Raw genomic sequence first — 22,829 nt, forward strand, 5'->3', positions numbered from 1 at the left:
GCACTGCTGACACTCCTTGCGCATGGAGTGGGGCTTCAGTGTGGTTGTGGCCAAGCACCCCAGTGGAGGTCTGACTGTGGAGCTAAGGATGGGGCAGTGGTTGGCATCGTCTTCCAGATCAGGCTGTCCGACTGGCTAAAAACTTCCCTGGGAAAGGGGAAGGTACTTAAGCCATCTGCCTTCCCCTGGCCTAGATCAGTGCTACTCAAAGTGTGGGTGTCGGCTCATGGCCCTATGAAAAATGTTGGTTACCCATCTGCAGTGACATAGGTCTAGGAATTAAGAGAACATCTTCAGAAATTTTTATAGCTATTTGATATTGCAGTAACACCACCCAAGCAGCATCCAATTTGAGCTTCTTTTTAGTTATTTTTAAAAGTCTTATAGAGATTCAGTGTGTGTGTGTGTGTGTGTGTGTGTGTGTGTGTGTGTGTGTGTGTGTAAAAGTACCGATCTGCCCCGAATTGGGGGAAAAAACAACTTGGTCCTTTACCTCTAGTTTTAAAATCATTGACCTTGATAACACTAAAGCCTTCTTAAAACCAGCTGAAGATCCAACTGAGAGAGAAGGGGAACAATCTCATCCGCGCCGCTTGCAAAAATTAGCCACGGATCACAAGCAGGTGAGACGGCAGCATTTCCTTTATTGCTTCAGGAAAAAAACTGCAGGCCCCTCCCACTGCCCCGCCCCCAGCCCCGGCCCCGATTTGGAAGGTCTAAGGCCGCACCTCCGCGCTCAGCCCTGCCCGGCGCCGTGGCCGCGGCTGCCGGGCGGCGCAGTCTGCCGCTTTCCGTAACGTAAGCCGAAGGAGTTCCAGTTGTAGGCGGGCAGGTCCTTCTCCCGCTGCACCAGCACCGCGCCGCGCGGGGCGGGGATCAGGCGACTGCGGGGGGCGCACAGGCCCGGCAGCTGGGGCCCAGCGGAGCTCTCGGGTGGAGGGCACAGCGAGGCCCCCCGAGGGCTCGGCCCGGCAGCGGCGGGCTTCCTCTCCGCGCACCGCGGGCTCTGCGCCCTGGAGGCCAGGAGCGCCGGAGGTCTGAGCCGCGGGCCTAGGACAGAGCCACAGGGAGAGGTTGACGTGAGGCCGGGGCCCGGGAAAGACGGCTTTGGAACACCTACTCACATCCCCATCCTCTGCTTCCCTTTTGTTCCTTGACCCCTAGGAAGCTCAGAGCTCCAAGCTCAGCAGCATCTTAGCTTGGGTGGTTAGGCCATTTGCTCCTCCTTCCTTCAATATAGCTTTGATTTCACATGTTTTACAGAATTGTCTTGAATGTCTTTTATATTGATTACATTTTTTTTTAGGAAGCAAGCAGGGTAGAGCTTGGAAATAAAGAAAACTCAAGTATTTGCTGGACACCCAGCTTTGCTCCTCTTCGTGGCCCTCTGGCTGGCCCGCCTGTGCATCAGGTTCCCACTAGACTGAGCTCCTAGGGCGGTTGGGGCCATGTTCATTCATCTCTGAGTCTCTCAGAGTCTTGAAAACAGTGCCTTGCACATACTAGGGCCTCAAAAATGCTTGTTAAATATATAAAAGCTAATGAAAGGCTCGTAGTTACAGAAATGAAGCAAGTGAAGCTAAGACCATTGTGCCTCCACACCCCCAACAAGTGTGATCCCTAAAAGGCTATATAAGGACTTCAACAAAAAAGGGAAATTATCTGGGTCACCTCAACCAGTTCACCTCCCCCACTCCAGGTATAATCTTTCCCCTTCATACTGAGGGTTAATGAGGCTAATTTGGAAGGCACTCCACATGCAAGGCTCATTAAGTGCACTATACCTTTTAGCAGTAAAGTAGTGCAACTAGCTCTCAGGAGACAATGACCCCAGCAAATTGTGGCAGGAGATCAGTGGAAATGAGGTCTGGGGTGTGAGTGGGTGTGTGTTGGGTGGAGGGTAGTTGGCTTTGCGCCCTGCTCTTCAGTGCCCTGGCATACTCTGGAGAAGAGCGGGCACGGTCCAGAGTTAGTTATAATCTTCCTAGGAGGGCCCTGGGCCTGGCTGAGATGGGAGAGACAATGACTTCCTTTCTAGCTACAGCCACCATCCCAGCAGGAGGATCACTGCTTATTAGGCTATTGTTTTTAGCATCACCTAAGCTTTTGCCAGAAAGAGCTAAGAGCTCAATGTCCCCAGGGCAGTGATGATGTTATACTCTGGGGGATCCTCCCTCACCCAGAAAGAACACCCGATCCCAGGAGAGAAGACACACTTGGCAAGGGACACCCAGGGCCATGTTCTCTTTGCTTTGGGATAGCTTATGGGCACAGTGATATCTTGTGTATAGAGAGAATGCTGCAAGTTCCACAGCTAGAGGAACTGAGGTCCCCAGAGGCCAAGCTGACCACCCAGCAGTGTTAAACCCCCCTCCTGACTTGGGGATGAGCACCATCCTAGCTCATGCCCTGTAGAGGGCACTCTTTGGGAGCTCAGTGCCTGCTGGGTTTCTGCAGCATTGGATTGAGTGACTTCGGGAACGTTTCTTTACCTCTTTGGGCCTCAGTTTCTCCAGCTCATCAGTTTCACAATGAACTCATAATGTTGACAGATGTTAAGGATCTGTCCTTTTGTGTAGGCTATTTTTTTTTTTCAAATTTCCCATAAAGGAACTGAGGTCACTGGTAAGACAAACTTGCATAGTAAATTCCTTCCTAGCAGATCTGCACAGAGAGGTGGTTGGCAGAGAGCAGAGAAAACCATGCAGGAGCTCGGTGGTTAACAAGCACCTGAACCTGGGTGAGCCTCCTGATGTCCGTAACAGTGGCGAGACATTCCTGCTTGCAAGGTTAGCGAGGCCCCTAAACGTGTTGCATGTATCAGTCTCAGGTTTCCATTAAACGCAGCTTTAAATTCACGTCACGAGACTAGCCACATCTGAAGAATATGGTAACTCTCATTTTGCAACACCTCACTTGCTCCCTCCCACCCTTCTTCCCAGACAACACATACCTGTGGCTCTAGGGTTCTCCATGGGCGTCGCCTTTTCTAATGTCTCCCTGAAGGAGACGGCACAGAGGAAAATCGTCAGCTGCCAGGAAACCAGCGAGTTCATCGTGGTCCCAGAAGTGTCCTGAGACCAAGACAGAGAGAGGGCGGAGGGGCTAGGTTAGGCACGCCCTCTGGGCTGGGTGATGGGGCAGATCCCAGCATGACGTGGGACCCTTGGAAGGGAGGAGACAGCCCCTGACCTTGGAGGCCCTCAGTGGAGGGATGAGGCTGAACAGACACAGCACGGAAATGGGACTGAGACCACTTGCACCGTATCGTCCAAGCTGAACTCATGCTAGGTGAGAATCATAGGGAGGGCTTCCTGCAGGTGAGGCCAGTAAGGTTAGGAAGGAAGGAGAGAAGGGAAGAAGGGAGGGAGGGAGGGAGGAAGGATTCATATCAGTGGAAGGGTCAGGACTGCTTGGGTTGGAAAATGGCCGGGATTCTGAATCTCACGTTTGCTTGAGAGGAATGTTGGAGAAACAAGGAATGAGGTGCAGTGTGGCAGTGAGCAGGGAAAGGTGAAGTGAAGTGGGGCAAGGAGTTCCACTGAATGGAGGACGCTGAGGTCCCCACCTGCTCTCTGGAGCCTGGGAGCAGGCTCTTCTTCCCTCCATGCTGGGCTCTGCATAAATGACAGCTTTCTGTGCTCCACTCTCCCCACTAGAATGTGCCTTCCCGAACCTGGCCCAGTTCCCTCCTGCTGTAATGGGAACTTAATTCCTTTCCTTTTTCAAGAAAAATGAAGAAAGAGGCAATCATCTTGCTTGCTCTCATAACCCTTCATAGCCTTGAAAACCGTCATTAAATTGTCTTATTGCCTGTAATTCAGGAAAGAGAAAAAAACTTTCCCTGATTTATCAGGTCAACTGTCTCCATATTCTATTCCCCGTGGTCTCTGAGAGGATATGAATATAATCGACTTCATGATTTTGGCTGTTGAGGTGGGAGCTGTGTGCTCTGACCCCCTCTTCATCCCCTTTCCCCTCTCATCCCCACCACCGCCCCTCCCCAGCTCTTCCAGCTCCCAAGTCTGATTTCTCTTTGAAAAAGTCACCAGGCATTTTGAGACTGTCCAAACATGATTAAAGACAAATTGGTGGAGAGCCAGGCAGCACTGCAGGCTGAGCAGAAGGGAGTGGGTGCCAGATCTAAAGGCTCGAGCCTCCCTCTGTGGTCGAGCGGTAAGGGGGCAGGGCGGGGGGACTATCATTTGTGCCCGTCAGCTCCTAACGGTGGCTCAGCCCCATCCAACCCTCTGTTGTGGCCCCCACTCCCCTTTCCTCTCCCTGCTCCAACTGGGACGCAGGCATGGGGTAGAGTAAGAGTGGGATTAGGAGGACTCAGATCTATAGCCACAGCTCCACCCTCCCTCCCTGTGAGACAAGAGCAAGTCACCTCCCATCTCTAGACGTCATTGCTCTGTGTATAAAATAAGAGCGTTGAGTCAGACTGGCCACCGACTGTCCCCTCAGATGGTCACTTATCCTTGCAGACTTTGACTCTGTGACACCCTGAAACCCAGACCATGGCTTTCTGCACCTGCCTTAAGGCCTGGGGCGGGGCATGGAGTAGAGAGAGGATCAGTCCACTAGAGAGAACAGTGCAAAACCATTTCTTTTATGGCTTCAGGCCATGGATGCACAGGGTCCAGGTCAGTTCCGAAGTCATTCCTGATCGCAGCACCTGGTTGGCGCTATGGGTGCACAGGTGTGCTAAGACGCAGGGTTGCTTCCCCCAGGCCCTCCCCTGGGATCTAGCACAAGAAATTGAGCCGTAATCAGAATCATCTCAGAATAACACGGTAAATGAGAGGCTGGAGGCATGTGAGCACAGGGTGGGTGGGGAGGCCCGGGGGTGTGTCAGAGCCCATGGGAGCCTGATGTGGAGGGTCCAGGCAGGCTTTCTGCAGGGGGTGGCACCTGAGCTGAGTTTCTGAGCACTGAAGGCAGTCCCAGCAAGGGAGCTGGAGCTGGGTGTGGAGGGAAGTGCAGGCCCTCCAGCCTGCCAGGAGGGTGAAACTTTGCTGGAGAGAGAGTGAGTGATGAGGCTGGGGAAGGGGCCACCAGGGGCTTTATCCCCAGGCGGTGTGAGCCAGAGGGGAATGTGTGTAGATTAGCGTTTCACATGGAGCATTCTGCTCTTCAGAAGCAGGACGGTGAGTGGGGAAGGAGGCAGAGGGCAGGCTGTGTGGTTAGAAGGTAGTGTTCCTTCTTCATGCTCCTCTCACCTGTATTGCACCCTCCCCATCCCATCATAGGCAGCACATACCATGAGAACTTTGGGTTTCCCCCACTACCTGTCCCCAGTGCACACCTACACCCCTCCCCCAACTCTTGGTTCACTGCCCAGCACAGGGGCTTTTAACACATGTGGTAGAATTGAGTTGTTTGGAAAAGAACCATCAGCTTCCAAGGGGCCACGAGTGGCTGTCCTGCTGTGGGCATTTTTGTGGTCTCCCTGCCCCAGGGGTTTTGTACCTAGAGAGTAACAGGAATTCCAGGCTTGGTTGGAAAGCTTTTGGGGTGGGGCAGCTCCCTTCTGCAGTGATCCCATCTCTTAGTGCCAGGGCTGGCAGGGTACACGGGGGCTCTTTGTTTAGGTCTGTGTTTGCCATCCACACATCAGGGAACTGCCCAGAGGAGTCCTGTTGAGCCTGTGAGCCCCAGGAGTTCCCCAGCTCCCTCCAAAAGCTTCTGTGGCCTCTCATCCCAGCCAGAGAGTTCATTCACTGTATTCATTCTTTCTACAGAAAAGAATCCCCAGGGTCCTGGTTTCATAAAGTGCAAGTTAACATCATTTACCCAGACATCCCAGAATAAATCTGGCCAGCCGAGTAATCAGGGAAGATCGGCACCCCCTTGGCCTGCCTGGGACACCTCCGTCAGTCTTGGAACTGAACCTGCTCCCAGCTTGGAGCCTCCCTGAGTCCGGCCGGAGCCTTCCCCTGTGTGGGTGCTGCAGCGCACCTACCTTGCCTTGGCTCCGTCCTGAGGGGTCTCCGAGGTGATGACTCTGCTTGGCTGAGTGAACACCTGGAGGGAGGGGAGATGGGCTCCTGGGCTCGCTGTCACCAGCTCCCTGGTCACGTCCCTTTTATAAAGCCCATGGTGACGTCTCCAGGCATAGGTCCACCTCTGCCTCCCCCTCCCTCCTCCTCAGACCCCCTCAGAGAGCACGGCGCTCCGAGCCGATGACGGCTGACTCCCGCCTCCTGGTTCTCATGACTGAAATCAGCCTTGTTCTGCCCCTCCAGAAGCCTTCCAAGGCTGGCTTTCTGATTGCCGCTAGTTCTTTCCAGCCTACTCACCGCTTCTCCCCGACCCACTCCAAGACCCATTCTGCCCCAAACAACATGAAAATGGACTGTTGGGGGGGGGGGCGGAGTGTCAGCGGGCAATGTTCCCCCTCCAGACAAGTGAGTAGGATGCAGGGGGGGAAGGGGGAGGAGGTGGCACAGTCTGCCCCGGGGGCTCCTTGCTCCCCGTGTGCTCCTGGCTCTGGCAGCTCAGTTGGGGTCTCAGACCAGAAGGCGGCTCCTGGGCTGGGATCTGGGACTGGGTGGGGGGATTGTCTCTTTTTTTCTTCCTTCCTTCCTCCCTTCTTTCCCCAAGCAATTCCTGAGCACGGGCTCAGCACGGGGTTTGGAGATGAACATGCCGAGGTCCGATGGGCGAGACAGGTATGTGAGCAGCTGGCTAAGAAAGCAGCAGCTTTGCAGCTCTAGAAGATGGGCGTACCTGGGAAGCACTAAGGGAACTCGGAGGAGTGCCTTCCAGCTGCAGTGTGTCGGGAGGTGCTGCTCCTGGGGCCCCACAGTCATGTCCTGTGGCACCTCGATCACACGGTTTTGGAGTTGTTGTGAGCCTCGCTTTGAAGTGGGGCAGGTCTCCTTCCCTTTGCACCCTCAGCACTCGCTCCTTTGCTCTGTACAGACACAGGGGCCCTCACAGAGACTTATTAAATGTACGCATTGCAGGGGACTCCTGTCTCTTTCTTGGGCCTGCAAGGATGCGCTTTACCCTTGAATAAAGTGCTTCCCAGGACAGAGACTGGGGCCCTTGGAAGGTAGGGGCTATGTCTCTACCTCAGCACAGAGGCTACCTGGTGGGTGAGCTGTGCAGACATCCACCTAATTAATGGTTGAGAAGCACTTCCCACCATGATGGGGATTAATACCCATCACTTGTTTAATACCTCCTACTAACAGGGGCTTGCAAACATATTATCTCACTCATTAGGACTCGTAGACACGAGGGTAAGAATGATAGGTCATGAGAGCAGGCCTGCTTCTTGCCATGTGTGTGGGCCTGCCCTGAGTCAGAGAATAGACTTAATGGGCTACAGACACTGACTTTGAGTCTCAGGCACATTTACAGCTTGGGGATTTAATCTTTGCTTTTCCTCTGATAAATACAGGGTGGGGTGTGATCCCCGTTCAATCTCCACAGGACCTGGATCTCTGCTCCCAATGGTCCTGACAGCGTCTTGCATTGACTTGGGGATTTGAGGTCAGTCACTCGGCTCCATCCTTCCTTCTGGACTTGGAGAGGTCCGGGTACGATGGGGAGATGAGTCAGTGCAGGGTGGGGGCCTGAGGGGGTGGCCCCCATTTCCTTTCCAGCCCCCTGAACCAATGATCCAAGTTCAAGCAGCTTATCTCTGCTGTTCAGACCATTGAGCTGGTGCCTTGAAGCCTCCGGAACAGCTGTGGGAGCCAAGAATCATTACTCCAGACAAAGAGTGCGGAGCAGACTCAATATCTAGGTTATTACGAAGCTGGCCTTGAGAGCTGGGAGCAGTGCCAGGCGCAGATACGGAGAGGGGACAGTGGGGGTGTGTCCAGGGGGCGGGCATGTCAAGGTGCTGGCTTAGAGCCTCTCTGAGCTTCTCAGAGAGCTTGTATTCTGTCTGGTGCTTCAGAGAAAGGGAGGGGCAGGGGCTAGGGACCACTGCCCCATGCCTGCCTCAAGGAGAGGACAGAATCTGCCACCTGATTTTCCTGTTGTCACTGGCTGTCACACATCCTCTCTCTGCCTGGGGCCCAGACTCAGCCCTCTCTCCGGAAGTCTGGCACGTTCTGGCTGGGTCACCTAGACTCCCTCAGGCTCCGTTTCTTTGGCCGTAATAGGGAGCTACTGACAAACACCGTTCTCTACACCCACACCTTTGGCACAACTGCTCACACCCGTCATCTCATCTGCTGTTGTCAAATGGAGAAGGTAGAGGGAGGGGAAGAGGAGCTGAGGCTGGCCCACCTGGGGAAGGGGCTTTGAGGGGAGATGGGGAAGTGTCCACTGCGCCTGGGGCTGCTGTTCTACTAAGTCCGTGTGCTTCCCCCACCCCAAGGCACCGCCACCAAGCCACACGCATAATCCACTTACCACGCTCAGGAAGGGGATGTTGGAGGTATTGCCCAAGAAGTCAAAGGCGACAGAGAAAAAGCCCCTAGGAGCAGAGAGGAGGAGGGAGTGGTCAGTGATGGCCCCAGAGGGGAGGATGAGGGCAGCGAGGCTGAGGTCCCCCCTAAGGCTCCAGCTTTGGCTCCCAAGAGAATGGGCTCCTGGGCACTGGGGGCGGGCATGCTTCTGCACCCCTGTTTTTTTGAGAGGCAGCCAAGTGGAGTAGTTAAGAATGAAGGCCCTGAGGTCAGACTCCCTGGGTTCAAATCTTGGCTCTACCACTCACTGGCGCTGTATAAACTTAGGCAAATTTCTTCACTTCTCTGAATCTATTTCCAGCTGTGAAATGGGGTTAATAATAATCGTATCTACATCATAGGGCCTTACACAGAGAAATGCTTGGGAAATGTTTATTTTTATTATTGTTACTGTCTTCTCCTCCCTAGACCGGGTGTGTACCGCCTGCCGCATGTTTCCTGGGCTCCAGGCATGGATCGCTTTTGGAGGCTGCGCTCACTGTTCTCCCCCACGCCTCGGCGCCCCATTCTTACCACACACCCCCTGGCATGGATGGGTGATCCATGCTTGGAGGCATGGAGGTTGGTGTGGGAAGGGGAGCAGAAATCTGAGTTCTGGCTGAGCTACTTCCTTTCCCTGGGCCTCAGGTCCCTGAGGTTCGCTTGGGTCTCTGAGGTCTCTTATAGCTCTGAGTTGTTTTTTTTTTTTTTTTTTTTTTGCCCCTTCCATGCTGCTGCAAGGTGTCTTTCTCAAGGTTTACTTTTGGTTAGAACTGCTGAGTCTGCAGTGGCCCCACTCACACTTCCAAGTCCTCAATAAATGGTAACTATTGTCAGAGTTAGTCTTCTTCACTAAATTGCAAGTTCCGCAGGAAGTTTCTCCTCGTTAGTGCCATATCCCCACACCTAGCCCTGTATTTGGCACGTAGTAGGTACTTTTTATATATCTGACTATCTGAATGAATGACTGTTTGAATAATGACATCGTGGAAAAATAATGGGTGGCAGAACACATGTGAGAGAATTTCATTTCCTGCAACCACACTACATGATGTCTCTGAAGTCTAGGGCATCGGGCCGATCAGGTGTTTTCAAGGCTACACTGAGTAAGCTAATGGTTCCGATTAGCCTAAGGTTCCTGGTCCACAGCTCCTTCCCATGAGTCCATAAGCCATGATTCTTCTAGCCCACATCATCCCCATCCCACCCCTGTTCTCTCCACAGTGTCCCAGAGATGGTCTTCCTCAGTATCCTTTTCTTTCTTCTCCTTAAGGACACTTCAGTCTTCTCTGAGACCCTACCCACCCCTCAAGGCCTGTCTCAGGTCCTGCTTCCTCTGGGACACCTCCCTGGCCCTGATGGAGGCCACACACCTTCGCTGAGTTCCACCGTGTCTTTCACCAGGTCCAGGCTGACACTGGACGGGCCGAAGCCAGAGACACCTGGGTCAAGTTCAGATCCTTTGCATACTACTTGTGAGAGCTCGGGCAGGGCTCTGAGCATTGGTTTCCTGATTTGCAAGTAGAGGACAATCCTACAATGGCTTGTGGAGATGACAAAATGAGAGGATGCTTGTGAGCATGCCTGGTGCATGTGAGGGGCTTAGTAGATTTTAGTTCACTGCCCTTCCTCCCTATCTGGATTGCCAGACTTGAGGGCAGGTCCTGTGTCTCCTCCCTGGTGACAGGCACAGTGATGGGGACACAGCAGGTACTCCATGTTTACTGACGGATGGGCTGATTCTTCCAACTTATCCTTCGGCCTACGGTTGGTGTCCACCTGATGCTCCTCCCCATTTTCAACCCTTCCGAGGCTCCCGTCTCTTGCAGGATAAAGTCCAGCTTCTGTATGCACTGCTGGTCATGCTGCCCAAACCTGACCTCAGCCGTTCAGAGGCCCTGGTGGGCCCATTCAGGGGAAGGGGACCTGCACTCACTTGAAGAGATTAAAGAAGCCATAGGTTTCCAGGAACATGCCCAGGAGGGGCCAGCGCAGGAGCACGATGACCACGCCCCCCAGGAAGAAGCTGGTCCCCTTGAGCTTGTGCCTCTGGAAGAAGAAGGAAAACGTCTTCCTCAGGCCGATGATGAGGGAGAGGCCAGTCAGGAACAGCAGCTGTGGGAGAGGGAGGGGGTGGGTGTGAGAACAAACACCCTGGCTCCCTCTGCTCCCTCGGGAGTCAGGGGCCAGGCCTGGAGCTGCGCATCAGGCATGCGGCAGGACTTGCTAACTCTTCAAGGAGGGACAATATTGGAGAGGGTGAGTAATTTGAACTGCTTAGGAACAGAAGTGCCCAGAGGCAGGGTGGACCAGGAGACCTTTGAAGGTCTCTAGCTTGTCACCCAATTCGACCCAATTTCTTGGATCCCAAGCACTTCTTCTTATATGATATCATTTCTCATCACACCTCCTAAGTAAGATGGGAAAGATAGTGAGATTCTCTCCATTTTACAAAGGTGAAGGCTGAAGCCTGAATAGGTTAGGCAGCCACACCCAGAGTCACAGGGCAGTGTCAGGGCTCCAGCCTGTGGCAGCATTCTCCAGGCCCTCCACTCTATGGCCCTGTCACCACCTTCAGCTTGCCCCCCAACGATCCCTTAAGAGTGCCTGGCCTCCTGTCAAACTTAACTCTCTGGCTTTCTTCCAGCAGGTTCCATGCTTTCCCTCCCCTTCTCCATACCTCTTCTCTTGTTCCATCCACCTGGAAGTGCTTTATCCTCCCCACACTCACTTATTTTTCTAGATTGTTTTTCATCCTTCTCCCACAGGGCACACTCTCTTTTCTCCAAGCACCTTGTTTCATATTAGATGCGTTTATCTTACAGTGGCTTTACCACTGCCCCTGTCTTCCTCCCCAGTCGTGTATGTTGATGTGACATTCCTGTCCCTAGGTGGTGGGATTCTCACGGGGCGTCTGATTCATCTTGGTACCCTCAGGGCTTTGCCCAGAGCTTGGCATGAGAATCCAGGTCCTTAGATTCTCTGTGCCCCATAGGCCTCCCCATCCATCCCCAGCTACCCCTTGCCTGCCTGCGCTTGGTGGTGCCCAGCGCCTGGATGGGCTCGATCTGAATAAACTCAGGGCTGACCCTCCCGGCAACGGAGACCTCAGGTAGGTTCACAGGGCTTGGGGACTCACGTTTCCGAAGGCCAGGAGCACCGAATCAAAGTACAGGAACATTCCAAAGAGGATGAAGAAGATGCCGAAGCCGGTGGTGCCCACACCAATCTCTGCAATGGGCAAGGAGGCTGTGGTGGGATGGGCTTTGGGGAGCAGCTTGGGATGCTGGAACTTCCCCCCATTGCCGCTGGACAGGTGCCCTCTGGGGGGCGGGGGATGGCATGGCCCCATTGCCATCCAGGAATCTTGGCTTCTGTGCTCTCAGGGAACGACAGGAGGGGAAGGGAAGGATGGGCACGAATCTATGTTTAGCACCTGGAAACTGCTGGTCAGTTCTATATACTCTGGCGTCCTGTCCTCACAACATCTCTATGAGGTAGCTAGTGATACTCTCACCACTTTCTATTTTCAGTGTCCTCTTGTCTTCAAATGCCACGTCACCTAGATCATTATCAGGGTTGGGTCTCTGGCTGAACACAACCCTCTGCCTACTCTGTTCCTGGCCTCTTGCTTTTGGGAGCCGCTTGATGCCCAACTCACACCAGGGCCGAAGGGTACCACTGAAAGCTCACAGCCATATCCCCAAAGTGTCTCACAGCTGCCCAGCTGGCCTGCCCTATGTCAGGAGGCTTGCCCTCCTGAACAGTTCTTTACAGTGTCCCCTTCCTTCTCTAAACCGCCCCGCTTCCCAGCCTTCTGATGACGACCTCTCACACTTGACTGGGAAAGAGAAGTCATTGACCAGAAATGTGCTCATCACCTCGGAGTCTACACCACAGCCAGCACCGTGGCTGCCCTGCCACACACCCCTTGGAACCCTAACTTCAGCCACAGGTGGGCCGCAGCAGCAGCGTGTCTTTTGCTTTGTGTCTCCTCGTTCTTTGAACTACAGGAGTTGGCTCAGAGCCAGGGAGCCCAGCACAGATAGGCTATTTAGGATATGAAGTTCCCTTTCTCTTAACCCCCCTCCATCACACAGAATTGTTAATTTTACTTTATCTGTGCCGCTCTGGTAGTCAACAAATGACAGTTCATTGTGTTGCTTCATTTTTAAATTGAATCAAGTTGAAAATTTTATCTTAAATTACAATAAAATACAAATAAAATTTATCATCTTAACCATTTTTAGGTATACAGTTCAGTGGTACTAAGTACATTCACCTTGTTGTGCTATCACCACCACCCACATCCAGAACTCTTTTCATCTTGCAAAACTGAAACTCTGTAACCTCTAAACAACTCCCCGTTCCCCGCTCTCTCTGGCAACCACCATTCTACTTTCTATGGTTCTGACCAGTCTAGGTACTTCATATGATTGGAATCACACAGTACGTGTCTCTGTGTGACTGCCTTATTTCACTCAGCATAATGTCTTCAAGGTTTATCCATGTTGTAGCATGTGTCAGAATTTCCTTCCTTTTTAAGGCTGAATAATATTCCATTGTATGCATATACTACATTTTGTTCATCTAGTCATCTGTGGATGGACGTGGGTTGCTTCCACCTTTTGGCTATTGTAAATAATGCTACTGTGAGCACGGGTGAACAAATATCTCTCCGAGACTCTACTTTCACTTCTTTTGGGTATATACCCAGAAGTGGAATTGCTGGGCCATGTGGTAGTTCTATTTTGAAGTTTTTGAGAAACCACCATACTGCTTCCCACAGAAGTTACACCATTTTACATTCCCGGTAGTGGTGTACAAGGGGTTCCAACTTCTCTATCTCTTCACCAACACTTGTTACTTTCTGTTTTTTCGCTTCGTTTTGTTTTTGATAGCATCCATCCTAAGGGGTGTGAGGTGGTATCTCACTGAGGTTTTGATTTGCATTTCCTTGATGATTAGTGGTGTTGAGTGTCTTTCATGTGCTTGTTGGTCATTTGTATATCTTCTTTGGAGAAGTGTCTATTCAAGTCCTTTGCCCATTTTTAAAACAGGTTGTTTGGGGTTTTTTGTTGTTCAGTTGTAGGAGTTCTTTGTATATTCTGTATAGTAACCCCTTATCAGATACAAGATTTGCCAATATTTTCTCCTATTCTGTAGGTTGCCTTTTCACTCTGTTGATTGTGTCCTTTGATGCACAGAAGTTTTAAATTTTCATATAGTCCAGTGTATCTATTTTTTTCTTTAGTTGCCTGTGCTTTTGGTATCACACCCAAGAAATAATGGTCAAATTCAGTATCATGAAGCTTTTCTCCTATGTTTTCTTCTAAGAGTTTGTTTTAGTTCTTACTTAGAGCTAAAATGAACTTTGAGTTAATTTTTACATATGGTGTAAGGTATGGGTCCGATTTCATTCTTTTGCCTGTGAATATCCAGTTTTCCCAACATCATTTGTTGAAAAGACTGTCCTTTCTCCATTGAACGGTCTTGGCACCCATGTTGAAAACCATGTGGCCATATATGCCAGGGTTTATTTCTGGGCTCTCTTTTATATTCCATTGGTCTCTATGTCTGTCTTTATGCCAGTCCCACACTGTTTTGATTACTGTAGGTTTGTAATAAGTTTTGAAATCAGGAAGTTTGAAACCTCCAACTTTGTTCTTCTTTTTCAAGATTGCTTTGGCTATTCAAGATCACTTGAGATTCCATGTGAATTTTAGGATGGATTCTTCTATTTCTGCAAAAAATGCCATTGGGATTTTGATAGATTATTGCATTGAATCTGTAGACTGCCTTCTGTAGTATTGACATCTTAACAATATTAAGTCTTCCAATCCATGAATATGGGTCTTTCTACCTATTTGTGTCTTTTAAAATTTCTTTCAGCAACATTTTGTAGTTTCCAGGGTACAAGCCTTTTGCCTCCTTAGTTAGGTTTATTCCTAAGATTAGGTTTACTGGCTAAGTTATATTTACAACTGAAAGAAAATGAAACACAATTGTCTTTCAGGTAGGTAGTTAATCTTTCCTAATCTGTTACCATACAGACCTTAAGAGGATTAGGATCAGTTCCAGTATAGAAATAAGGCCAAGGGACTTTAAAAGATCTTTAAAAATACAGAGATGAGATTTATTGTTCAAATTATGGATTGAAACCTCGTTCAACTCATATTCTAGAAAAATGCCGGTCTAATTGGGTCTCCATTTTGGCAGAGCTGGGTTTGCTAGGAATGAGTACAACATCATTTCTCTCAGCATATCCCCCACCCACCCCACCCCCGCTGCCCAGAATCCAACTGCTACTAATGGCGATTTCTCCTGTTTCTGACAAATCTCCGTAATCTATTTGTTTGTTTCCTGTTTCCTTGTCCTAGAATGCCTGCCTGAATTAAATCTCTTAGAACCCAAGACACTGGGTAGAGTACAACCCCCTTGGTCATTATGAAGTTTGTGTTCTGTCTTTCCATGTTGCATGATTTTTCTACCCTCAGAGACAGTGAGTTGAGGATCTAGAAGTACATCTATCTTGTCATGATAATTTTACATGGGCCAGGGTACTGTGGAGGAAGACCACAACCATATTTCTTTAATCTGAATGACAAAGGTATTTTAAGTTTTTATGCCCGTTATAAAAATCTCTTATTAGCTTACACTCACCATAAAAATAGGTCAGTTATGACAATACACCCTTCTGGTCTATCTCCCTTAGTAGATATTTTTGTGTGGAAACATAACATGGGCATTTTATTGGGTTTTCATTTTGTTTTGTTAGAATATCCACATGCCCATGCTGTAAACACTTAAGTACAGCCTCTTACTCATTTTGTAGAAATCATACATTTCTCAAATTCATCTTTCATGTCTTCTATATTATACTTTTTTCTGCAACAACGATTTGCTGGCTTGTATGGTTATTACTTTTCCGACTTGTTCCACACTGCCCTTCAAGGGCTGGTGCATTTCCACAATTTTTCTGCAATGGAGGCAGCCTTCTTTATGGGCCACAATTAGTGCTTCCAGCGTTCAGCGGAGAAACTGCACAGTGAACACAAAACCCCACAGAAAAGGGTCAGAAACTGTGTTTCTCACACACAAGCCTCAGACCTTGCTCTGCCTCTCACCTGTGGAGTAGCTGAGGGATTTCAGTCAAATTACCAGCCAGGGGCTGCTCCTGAAGTTCTTCTTGGGGCAGAAAGCATGGCAGAGAGGGTGGGGGATGGCACACATCACCAGGAGTGACAGCAGTGCCTGCAGCCCACCGTCCCCAGGATGCAGACAGTTGGGGCAGCGCACCCCTTGCTGGAGGTCACCCAGTCTCCAGGCTCTGGGGCAGAGAACAGCTGGGAGACTGTCGGAACTCTCCAGAGAGGCCTGGCTCTCCAGGGCGCCACCTGGTGAGAAGTGGGGCCCTCCCCAGACCGCAGAGAACAACCGGGCTGATGGCTGCTCCAAAGTCCTGTTTAGATCCCGCCCTGCAGCACTAACTGAAGCCGGGTTCAATGTCTTTCTTGCTTCCAGAAGCAGCTACAGCTCCAAGGAACGCAGTATCCCCTGGAGCAGCGGATGGGTCCCTCTGGTCTGAGGCTGTGCAAGGGAGCCTGAGACACCATTCACTTTCTCTCTCCCTCGCTCTCTCTTTTCTTTTTTTTTTTTTTAAATTTATTTGTCTGTGTTGGGTCTTCATTGCTGCTCACAGGCTTTCTCTAGTTGTGGCAAACAGGGGCTACTCTTCGTTGCGGTGTGCGGGCTTCTCATTGTGGTGGCTTCTCTTGTTGCAGAGCAGGGCTCTAGGCGTACGGGCTTCAGTAGTTGTGGCACACAGGTTCAGTAGTTGTGGCTTTCAGGCTCTAGAGTGCAGGCTCAGTAGTTGTGGCGCACGGGCTTAGTTGCTCTGCGGCATGTAGGATCTTCTCCGAACATGGCTCAAACCCGCGTCTCTCGCATTGGCAGGTGGATTCTTAACCACTGCGCCACCAGGGAAGCCCAGCAGGCGGATTCTTAACCACCGCCAGGGAAGTCCCTCTCCCACTTTTTTAAAAATCAATATCAAATGGACATAAAAGTTGCGAGCACAGTACAAAGAATTTTTTTCCTGAACCATTTGAAAGCAGTTGCCACCGGCTATCTCATCGCCCCTGAATACTTGGCTGTGGTTTCCTTTATTCTCCTATACAGCCAGGACACAACGTCAAAGTCAGGAGATTAACACTGATACATTACTACCATCCAACCCTCAGACCCCATTCAGGTTTCATCAGTTGTCCCAGTCATATCATTCACGGCAAGAAGATCCAATTCAGAATCACATGTGGCATGTGGTTGCCATGTCTCTTTAGGCTGTTTTGTCTGAAACAGTTCCTCAGTCTCTCCTTGACATGACCTTGACACTTATGAAGATTTGGGCCAGTTATCCTGTAGCTGTCCCTCTGTTTGGGTTTGTCTGATGTTTCCTCGTGACTAGGTTCAGGTTATGCAGAGATATCAACAAGAGGTGATGCTGTGTTCTTCTCACTGCATCTATCAGGTGATGCACAGCTTCAATTTGACCTGTTACTGAATGATGCTTCTTTAAGTACTTCATCAAGGCGGAGTCTGCAGGCCCCTCCACCATAAAGTTACTCTCCAGTTTCCACCCCAACCCTTCCAGGATGCCCCCTCCCCCTGGCCTGGCACCAGGCAAACCCCAGTGTGAACCCACCAGCCCGGCGAGGGCCCTGACACCCGCCCTGGGCACCGCCCCCCTGCTACCTCATGGCTTTAAGACTGAATTGTTCAGGAAGAGGAAGGAGGCAAAGGGGAAGAGAAAGAGCCTTGTTTCTCTTTTCAAAATTAACAACAGTGATTAATAGTAATAATTGTTAACACTAATGAACACATGGTGCCAGGCAGTCTAAGCACTTTATGTGTATTAACTCGTTTAATTTTCATAACTGCCTATGAGGTAGGTATGCTTTAGCCCTGTTTCACAAACAGAACGGAAACACTGAGCGGTCTTAACCTGTGCCCAGGGGTGCACAGCCAACAGCTGGCAGAACCAGGGTGTGAACCCAGTAGACTGGCTCTAGAAAAAGTGCCTTTCACCAACCCTGTCCGGTCCACTTCTGCCCCCACCCCCTCTACAGAGAGGCTCTTGCTTGGGCCTCCCATGACGTCCACGTTCCCAAATCCAAAGGAGAGGGGTCGGTCCTCATCTGTCAGCAGTTGGCCACTCCCTTCTTGAAATAGCCTGTGGTGGGTTCCGTGACACCATATTCTTGATTTCTTTCCTGCTGTCCGGCCACTCTTTCCCAGGCTTCTCCACCAGCTCCCACTTCTTTCTCTTCTCTTGGGGTTTGAATTGCTCAGGGCTTCAGCTCCAGCTCATTTCTCTTCTCATTCTAGTTTCACACGAATTTACACATCTTTAAGTATCTCTTGTGTGCTGACAGTGTTGATATTTATCTTTCTCGTCCATGCCTCCTTTGAGCTTCCAAACTCCCATCCAGCTGCTTACTTGGCATATCTGCATGTTTTTCTCTCTCCAAGGCATCTTGAACTCAACAGGTCCAAACTGAGCTATTGATTTTCCTTCCTTAAAGCTGCACCTGGCACACTTTTCCCCAAATGAATGAAATGTCATCACCACCCACTCAGCAGCTCGAGGCAGAAGCCCAAGAGCCACACTGAGTCTCCCTCACTGTTCCTACCACCCCTCCTCCATTCAATCCACAGCTAAGTTTTATTGCTTCTTCTTCCTAAATGTATCTTTTTTTTTTTTTTTTTTTTTTTTTTACGTCGGCCTGTCACTGTTGTGGCCTCTCCCGTTGCGGAGCACAGGCTCCGGACGCGCAGGCTCAGCGGCCATGGCTCACGGGCCCAGCCGCTCCGCGGCATGTGGGATCTTCCCGGACCGGGGCACGAACCCGTGTCCCCTGCATCGGCAGGCGGACTCTCAACCATTGCGCCACCAGGGAAGCCCCCTAAATGTATCTTGAAAGCTGTCCATCTCTCTCCACCCTTACCACTTAATTCTAAGCCACCATTATCTCTTTCCTGGACTCCTGCGACATCCCCCAGTTAGTCTCCTGCTTCATTCCTGCCACCCTCTTATCCCTTCTCCACACAGCAGTCAGGGGCCTTGGAAAACATAATAGCACAGCGTACAATCCGTCATGGCTTCCCACTGGCTTAGAATGCAACAGAGTCGTCCCACCCATGCCTTGGCTTACAGGCCCTGCATGATGGGGCCTAGGCTTGCTTGTCCAACTTCATCTTCTGCCTTTGCCTGCCATACACCAAACACATCATTGTTTCCATGACGAGCCTTCCTGCGTCGGGGCCTTTGTACATGCGGTTTCTCCCCACTTGCTATCTGCCCAACACACACTCCTTCAGGTCTCAACACAAATGTCGGTTTCTCAGGGAAACCTGGTCCACTATCTGTTCCCGACTTAATCTGGTTCCCTCATATTTTTTCTCTTCGTAGGACTTACTTAGCACATTCTTCATAGAACTTAGCCCGTTTTGATTTAATGTTGGCTTGCCCCTGGGCTCAGGCCTCAGCCCTCTTCTATTTTTTCCCCTAAGTCAGTGTTTCTCAACTTGGGGTGGAGGGTGGGGCTGATGGGTAGGTTGGCAATTTTGTTCCCCTGGGGACATTTGGTAACATAAGAAGACGTTTTGATGGTCACAAGTGGGAGTGAGAGTGTGCTACTGCCATCTAGTGGGTAGAGGCCAGGGATGCTGCTAAAATCCTACAATGGACAGGACAGATCCCCCTCCCCCCCCAATGTCAGCAGTGGGGAGGCTGAGAAACTGTGCCCAGGCAATCTCATGGTTTTACATACCATCCCTACGCTGGCAACTCCCAAATTTCTCTCCGTTGCAGACTAATATACCTGACTACCTACTTGACATGGAACTCGACATGTCTAAAACCCAAATCTTGCCTTCCCCCCTACTCAACCCTTCTAATTGCTCAGGCTGAAAATATTGGAGGCATTCTTGAATTCTTTCTCTCACAACCCACATCCAGTCCATCAGCAAATCCTTTCAGCAATTTCCTCAGCACAGATCCAGCACTGACTACTCCCCACCAGTTTGCTGCTACCACCCTGGTCTCCTCCACTGTCTCTCACCTCAGAACTGGTCTCCGCCATCTCTCACCTCAGAACTGGTCTCCTCCATCACCTCTTACCTCGGAACTGGTCTCCTTCACCACCTCTTACCTCGGAACTGGTCTCCTTCACCATCTCTTGCCTCAAAACTGGTCTCTCTGTTGCTGACCCCACCCCTCCACAGTCTGTCTATTCTCAATCCAGCACCCAGAGTGATCTTTTAAAAATATAAGCAGATCATATCACTCCTCTGCACAAAACCTTCTAATAGTTTCCCATCTTATGGAGATAAAACCAAAATTCTTACACAGTCTGGCCTCTGAGTGACCTCCCTGACTATCCTCCTATTGCTCTCCTCTCTCCTCACTTTGTTCCACCCACACCAGCCTCCTTGTTTGTCAAACACACCAAAATATGCTAATGCCTCAGGGCCTTTACACTGGCGGTCCCCTCTTCCTAGAACATTCCCCCCCCCCGCCCCAGACAGCTGCGTGGCTTTGCTCCCTCACTTCCTATGGGTCTCTGTATAAAAGTACCTTTCCCTGGGCTTCCCTGGTGGCGCAGTGGTTGAGAGTCCACCTGCCGATGCAGGGGACACGGGTTCGTGCCCCGGTCCGGGAAGATCCCACATGCCGCGGAGCGGCTAGGCCCATAAGCCATGGCCGCTGAGCCAGCACGTCCGGAGCCTGTGCTCCGCAACGAGAGAGGCCACGACAGTGAGAGGCCCACATAACGCAAAAAAAAAAAAAAAAGTGCCTTCCCAGGTAAGCTTAGTGACCACTCTATACAAAACAGTCACCCCTCCTACCCTGCACTCCCAAGCCTCTTTACCCTGTTTTATTTTTTGTCCGGAGGGAGGTATCACCATCTGACATACTACATACTGACTTCATCTGCTAATTACCTGTTTCCTCATTCTGGAACATAAGCAGGGACTATGTCTGTTCCATTCACTGTTGCATACCCTGTGCCCAAAACAGTGCTTGGTACATAAAGGAGACAAATTTGTTCAGTGAATGAATGAATATTATCTCCAGTTCACATATAAGACACTGGCTTTAAGTAACTCACCCAAATGAAACTTATAGAGCCACAGTTTTCACCACTTCTCCTGGACCTTGGGACTACCTCCCTGCCCTCTTCCCTGAATAAAGGGGAAAGATATTTAGGATTGAGGACAGAGTGATTTGGGGAGGGGATTTGAGTTTAGTTTCTGATAAGAAGGAGCCAGGGCCACAGGATACCCTAAGAGTTTGTGGGTGAAAGATGTCTCAATAGGCAGAGGCCTTCTAGGTCCACCCTTGTAGTATCCCATGTTTAAGAATCCTGAATGGGGAAGGGACCAGCCTGAGTGGTGAACTTGCCAGTTCCTCCAGGCACCAGCCTCTGGCTACCTGGGGGCCCTGGGCAACCCCCCAACCCCTGGAAGGCAGGGAGCCACACCCGGCCCTGGCCGTGCTGCCTGAAGGATGCCAACAGGGCAGCTCCCAGCCACTAGCTCCAGAGGTCGCCTTGCAGGTTCCCCAGAGAAAGATCCCGGCTGGGAGGGGCTGCATCTTGACCCACCCTAGCCGGTCCAGCCAGCCCCCTCGACAGCACCAGCCCCTCGCACTCACTCTGCCATTCGGTGATGGAGATCATGCTGCGGGCTGCCTGGGGGACCTTCCGGGTGGAAGCTGGCAAGGGGTGAGGAGCCCAGAGGACCGAACTTGTACATGCCCAAGGGAAGCTGACCCTTGGTAAGTTGTGAAATGAGCCTCTGGTAAATCATTAACTCCCCCTAGACAGACGCGGGCGCGCGCGCGCGCACACACACACACACACACACACACACACACACACACACACACACACACGGCTGCTTAAAGTCAGGAGTCTCCCTCCGGGTTCTTCCCAGAGGGCACTGCTCCCACCCACGCGCTCCGCCCACTCGGAGAAGGCCACTCCCATCTGACCCCTGTATTCCCCACCACCCCGTGCCCTGAGACTGAGTTCAGCTGTTTCCATCTCTTTTGCAAAATTTGGACTCTTTATGGAAGAATTGGGATTTAGGAGTACCTGGATTCCTTACTGGCTTGGTGGAAGGTGTGGGAAGAGTTGGGATCTGTCTCTCTCTGGAAAAGTACTAAATTCATCTTGTAAGAGTTTGCTCGCTTTGTGCCAGTACCCACGCTAGACACTAGGGGCGACAAACAACTGAGTAAAACCTGTTGCTGGCAGCCTTAGGAGAGCGCCAGATTCGGTTGAATCTAGGGCAAAAATGTCCCAAGGGAGTTAGACACGGAGGGCTTCGACCTCCTTTCCTCCAGCAGTGCCCAACTTTGGACTGTGAAGTTGAGCTATGGAAAATGAAAGATGAATTTAGGCTTAGGGTAGGACTGGACAACGATTCAGGAAGCCTGGTTCTAGTCCACCCACCAGTTGTGTAGATGTGGCTGCATCCTTTCCACCCTCTGTGGGCCTGAAAAAAAGAGAAGCTGGACAGTTCCTAACATCCTTTCTCTCATTGTAGAGCAGTGGTTCTCAATCCCATTAGAGCCAGCATTCCCTCTGTAATGTCCCCTCTATCCTGCAGTGCAATTCATAGATGATATGACCAGTCTACATACATCATTAAAAAAACCCTCAAAGCTAATTATAATAAAGAAGAAAAAATTATAATAAAACACAATGTCTCTCAGTATATGTGTTCAGGCAAGACTTAACAGAAGACATAAGTAGGCAGATTGCTTGCACCTACTTGTAACAAGTTTGAACTTAAGAGAAATAGACCACCATTATATACCACCACCCCTCCAAAAAACCCCAATAACCCCTCTCTCCATAAAAGAAAATGAAAGAACAGTGAATACTAGGGAGTGAATACTAGAATAAAAACTAATGTTAGCTAAGTAAAAACAGATCAGAGGTCCTTGCATATAAAAAAAGAGGGAAATAAACTTCACTGAAGTAGAGATAACATAGCAAAGCAAGTTATAGATGGCAAGGTGGAGACACTGAGGAAACGCCATGTGAATGCAAACAAACTGAGTTTGAGGGAGTTCAGGGCTTTCACTGCCATGGCCCGGATTCAATCCCTGGTCAGGGAACTGAGATCCCGCCAGCCGTGCGGCGCAGCCAAAAAACCAACCAACCAACCCCAAACTGCGTTGTTGTGTGTGTCGTTTAAATAGCTCCCCATGTTACCACATGGGGTGGGGTAGTGGCGACATGTCACAGACACATAGATCTGTGTTTTGAAACGCCATCATGTGTTGAGGCAAAATTCAGTCTGTGCGACCTTAAAAGGCCTTGGAGAGCATATATTTCCAATAGG

At 50.5% G+C, this 22,829-nt stretch overlaps 2 protein-coding genes across 2 annotated transcripts; both read right to left on the bottom strand.

Moving 5' to 3' along the window:
* Positions 1-736: 736 nt before the first annotated feature.
* On the bottom strand, positions 737-6,866 carry KISS1 (KiSS-1 metastasis suppressor). Its single transcript, XM_060142092.1, has 4 exons — positions 6,733-6,866; positions 5,966-6,027; positions 2,954-3,074; positions 737-1,050 (listed from the first exon to the last, which is right to left on the bottom strand). The coding sequence occupies exons 3-4, from the start codon at positions 3,054-3,056 to the stop codon at positions 737-739; spliced, it is 417 nt and encodes a 138-aa protein (XP_059998075.1). The 5' UTR covers positions 3,057-3,074; positions 5,966-6,027; positions 6,733-6,866.
* Positions 6,867-7,360: 494 nt separating this feature from the next.
* Positions 7,361-21,295, bottom strand: GOLT1A (golgi transport 1A). Its single transcript, XM_060142093.1, has 5 exons — positions 21,130-21,295; positions 11,551-11,642; positions 10,348-10,526; positions 8,377-8,440; positions 7,361-7,700 (listed from the first exon to the last, which is right to left on the bottom strand). The coding sequence occupies exons 1-5, from the start codon at positions 21,152-21,154 to the stop codon at positions 7,662-7,664; spliced, it is 399 nt and encodes a 132-aa protein (XP_059998076.1). The 5' UTR covers positions 21,155-21,295; the 3' UTR covers positions 7,361-7,661.
* Positions 21,296-22,829: the final 1,534 nt, after the last annotated feature.

Source organism: Lagenorhynchus albirostris, chromosome 2 (genome assembly GCF_949774975.1).
Source record: "Lagenorhynchus albirostris chromosome 2, mLagAlb1.1, whole genome shotgun sequence".
NCBI classification, from domain to species: Eukaryota; Metazoa; Chordata; class Mammalia; order Artiodactyla; family Delphinidae; genus Lagenorhynchus; species Lagenorhynchus albirostris.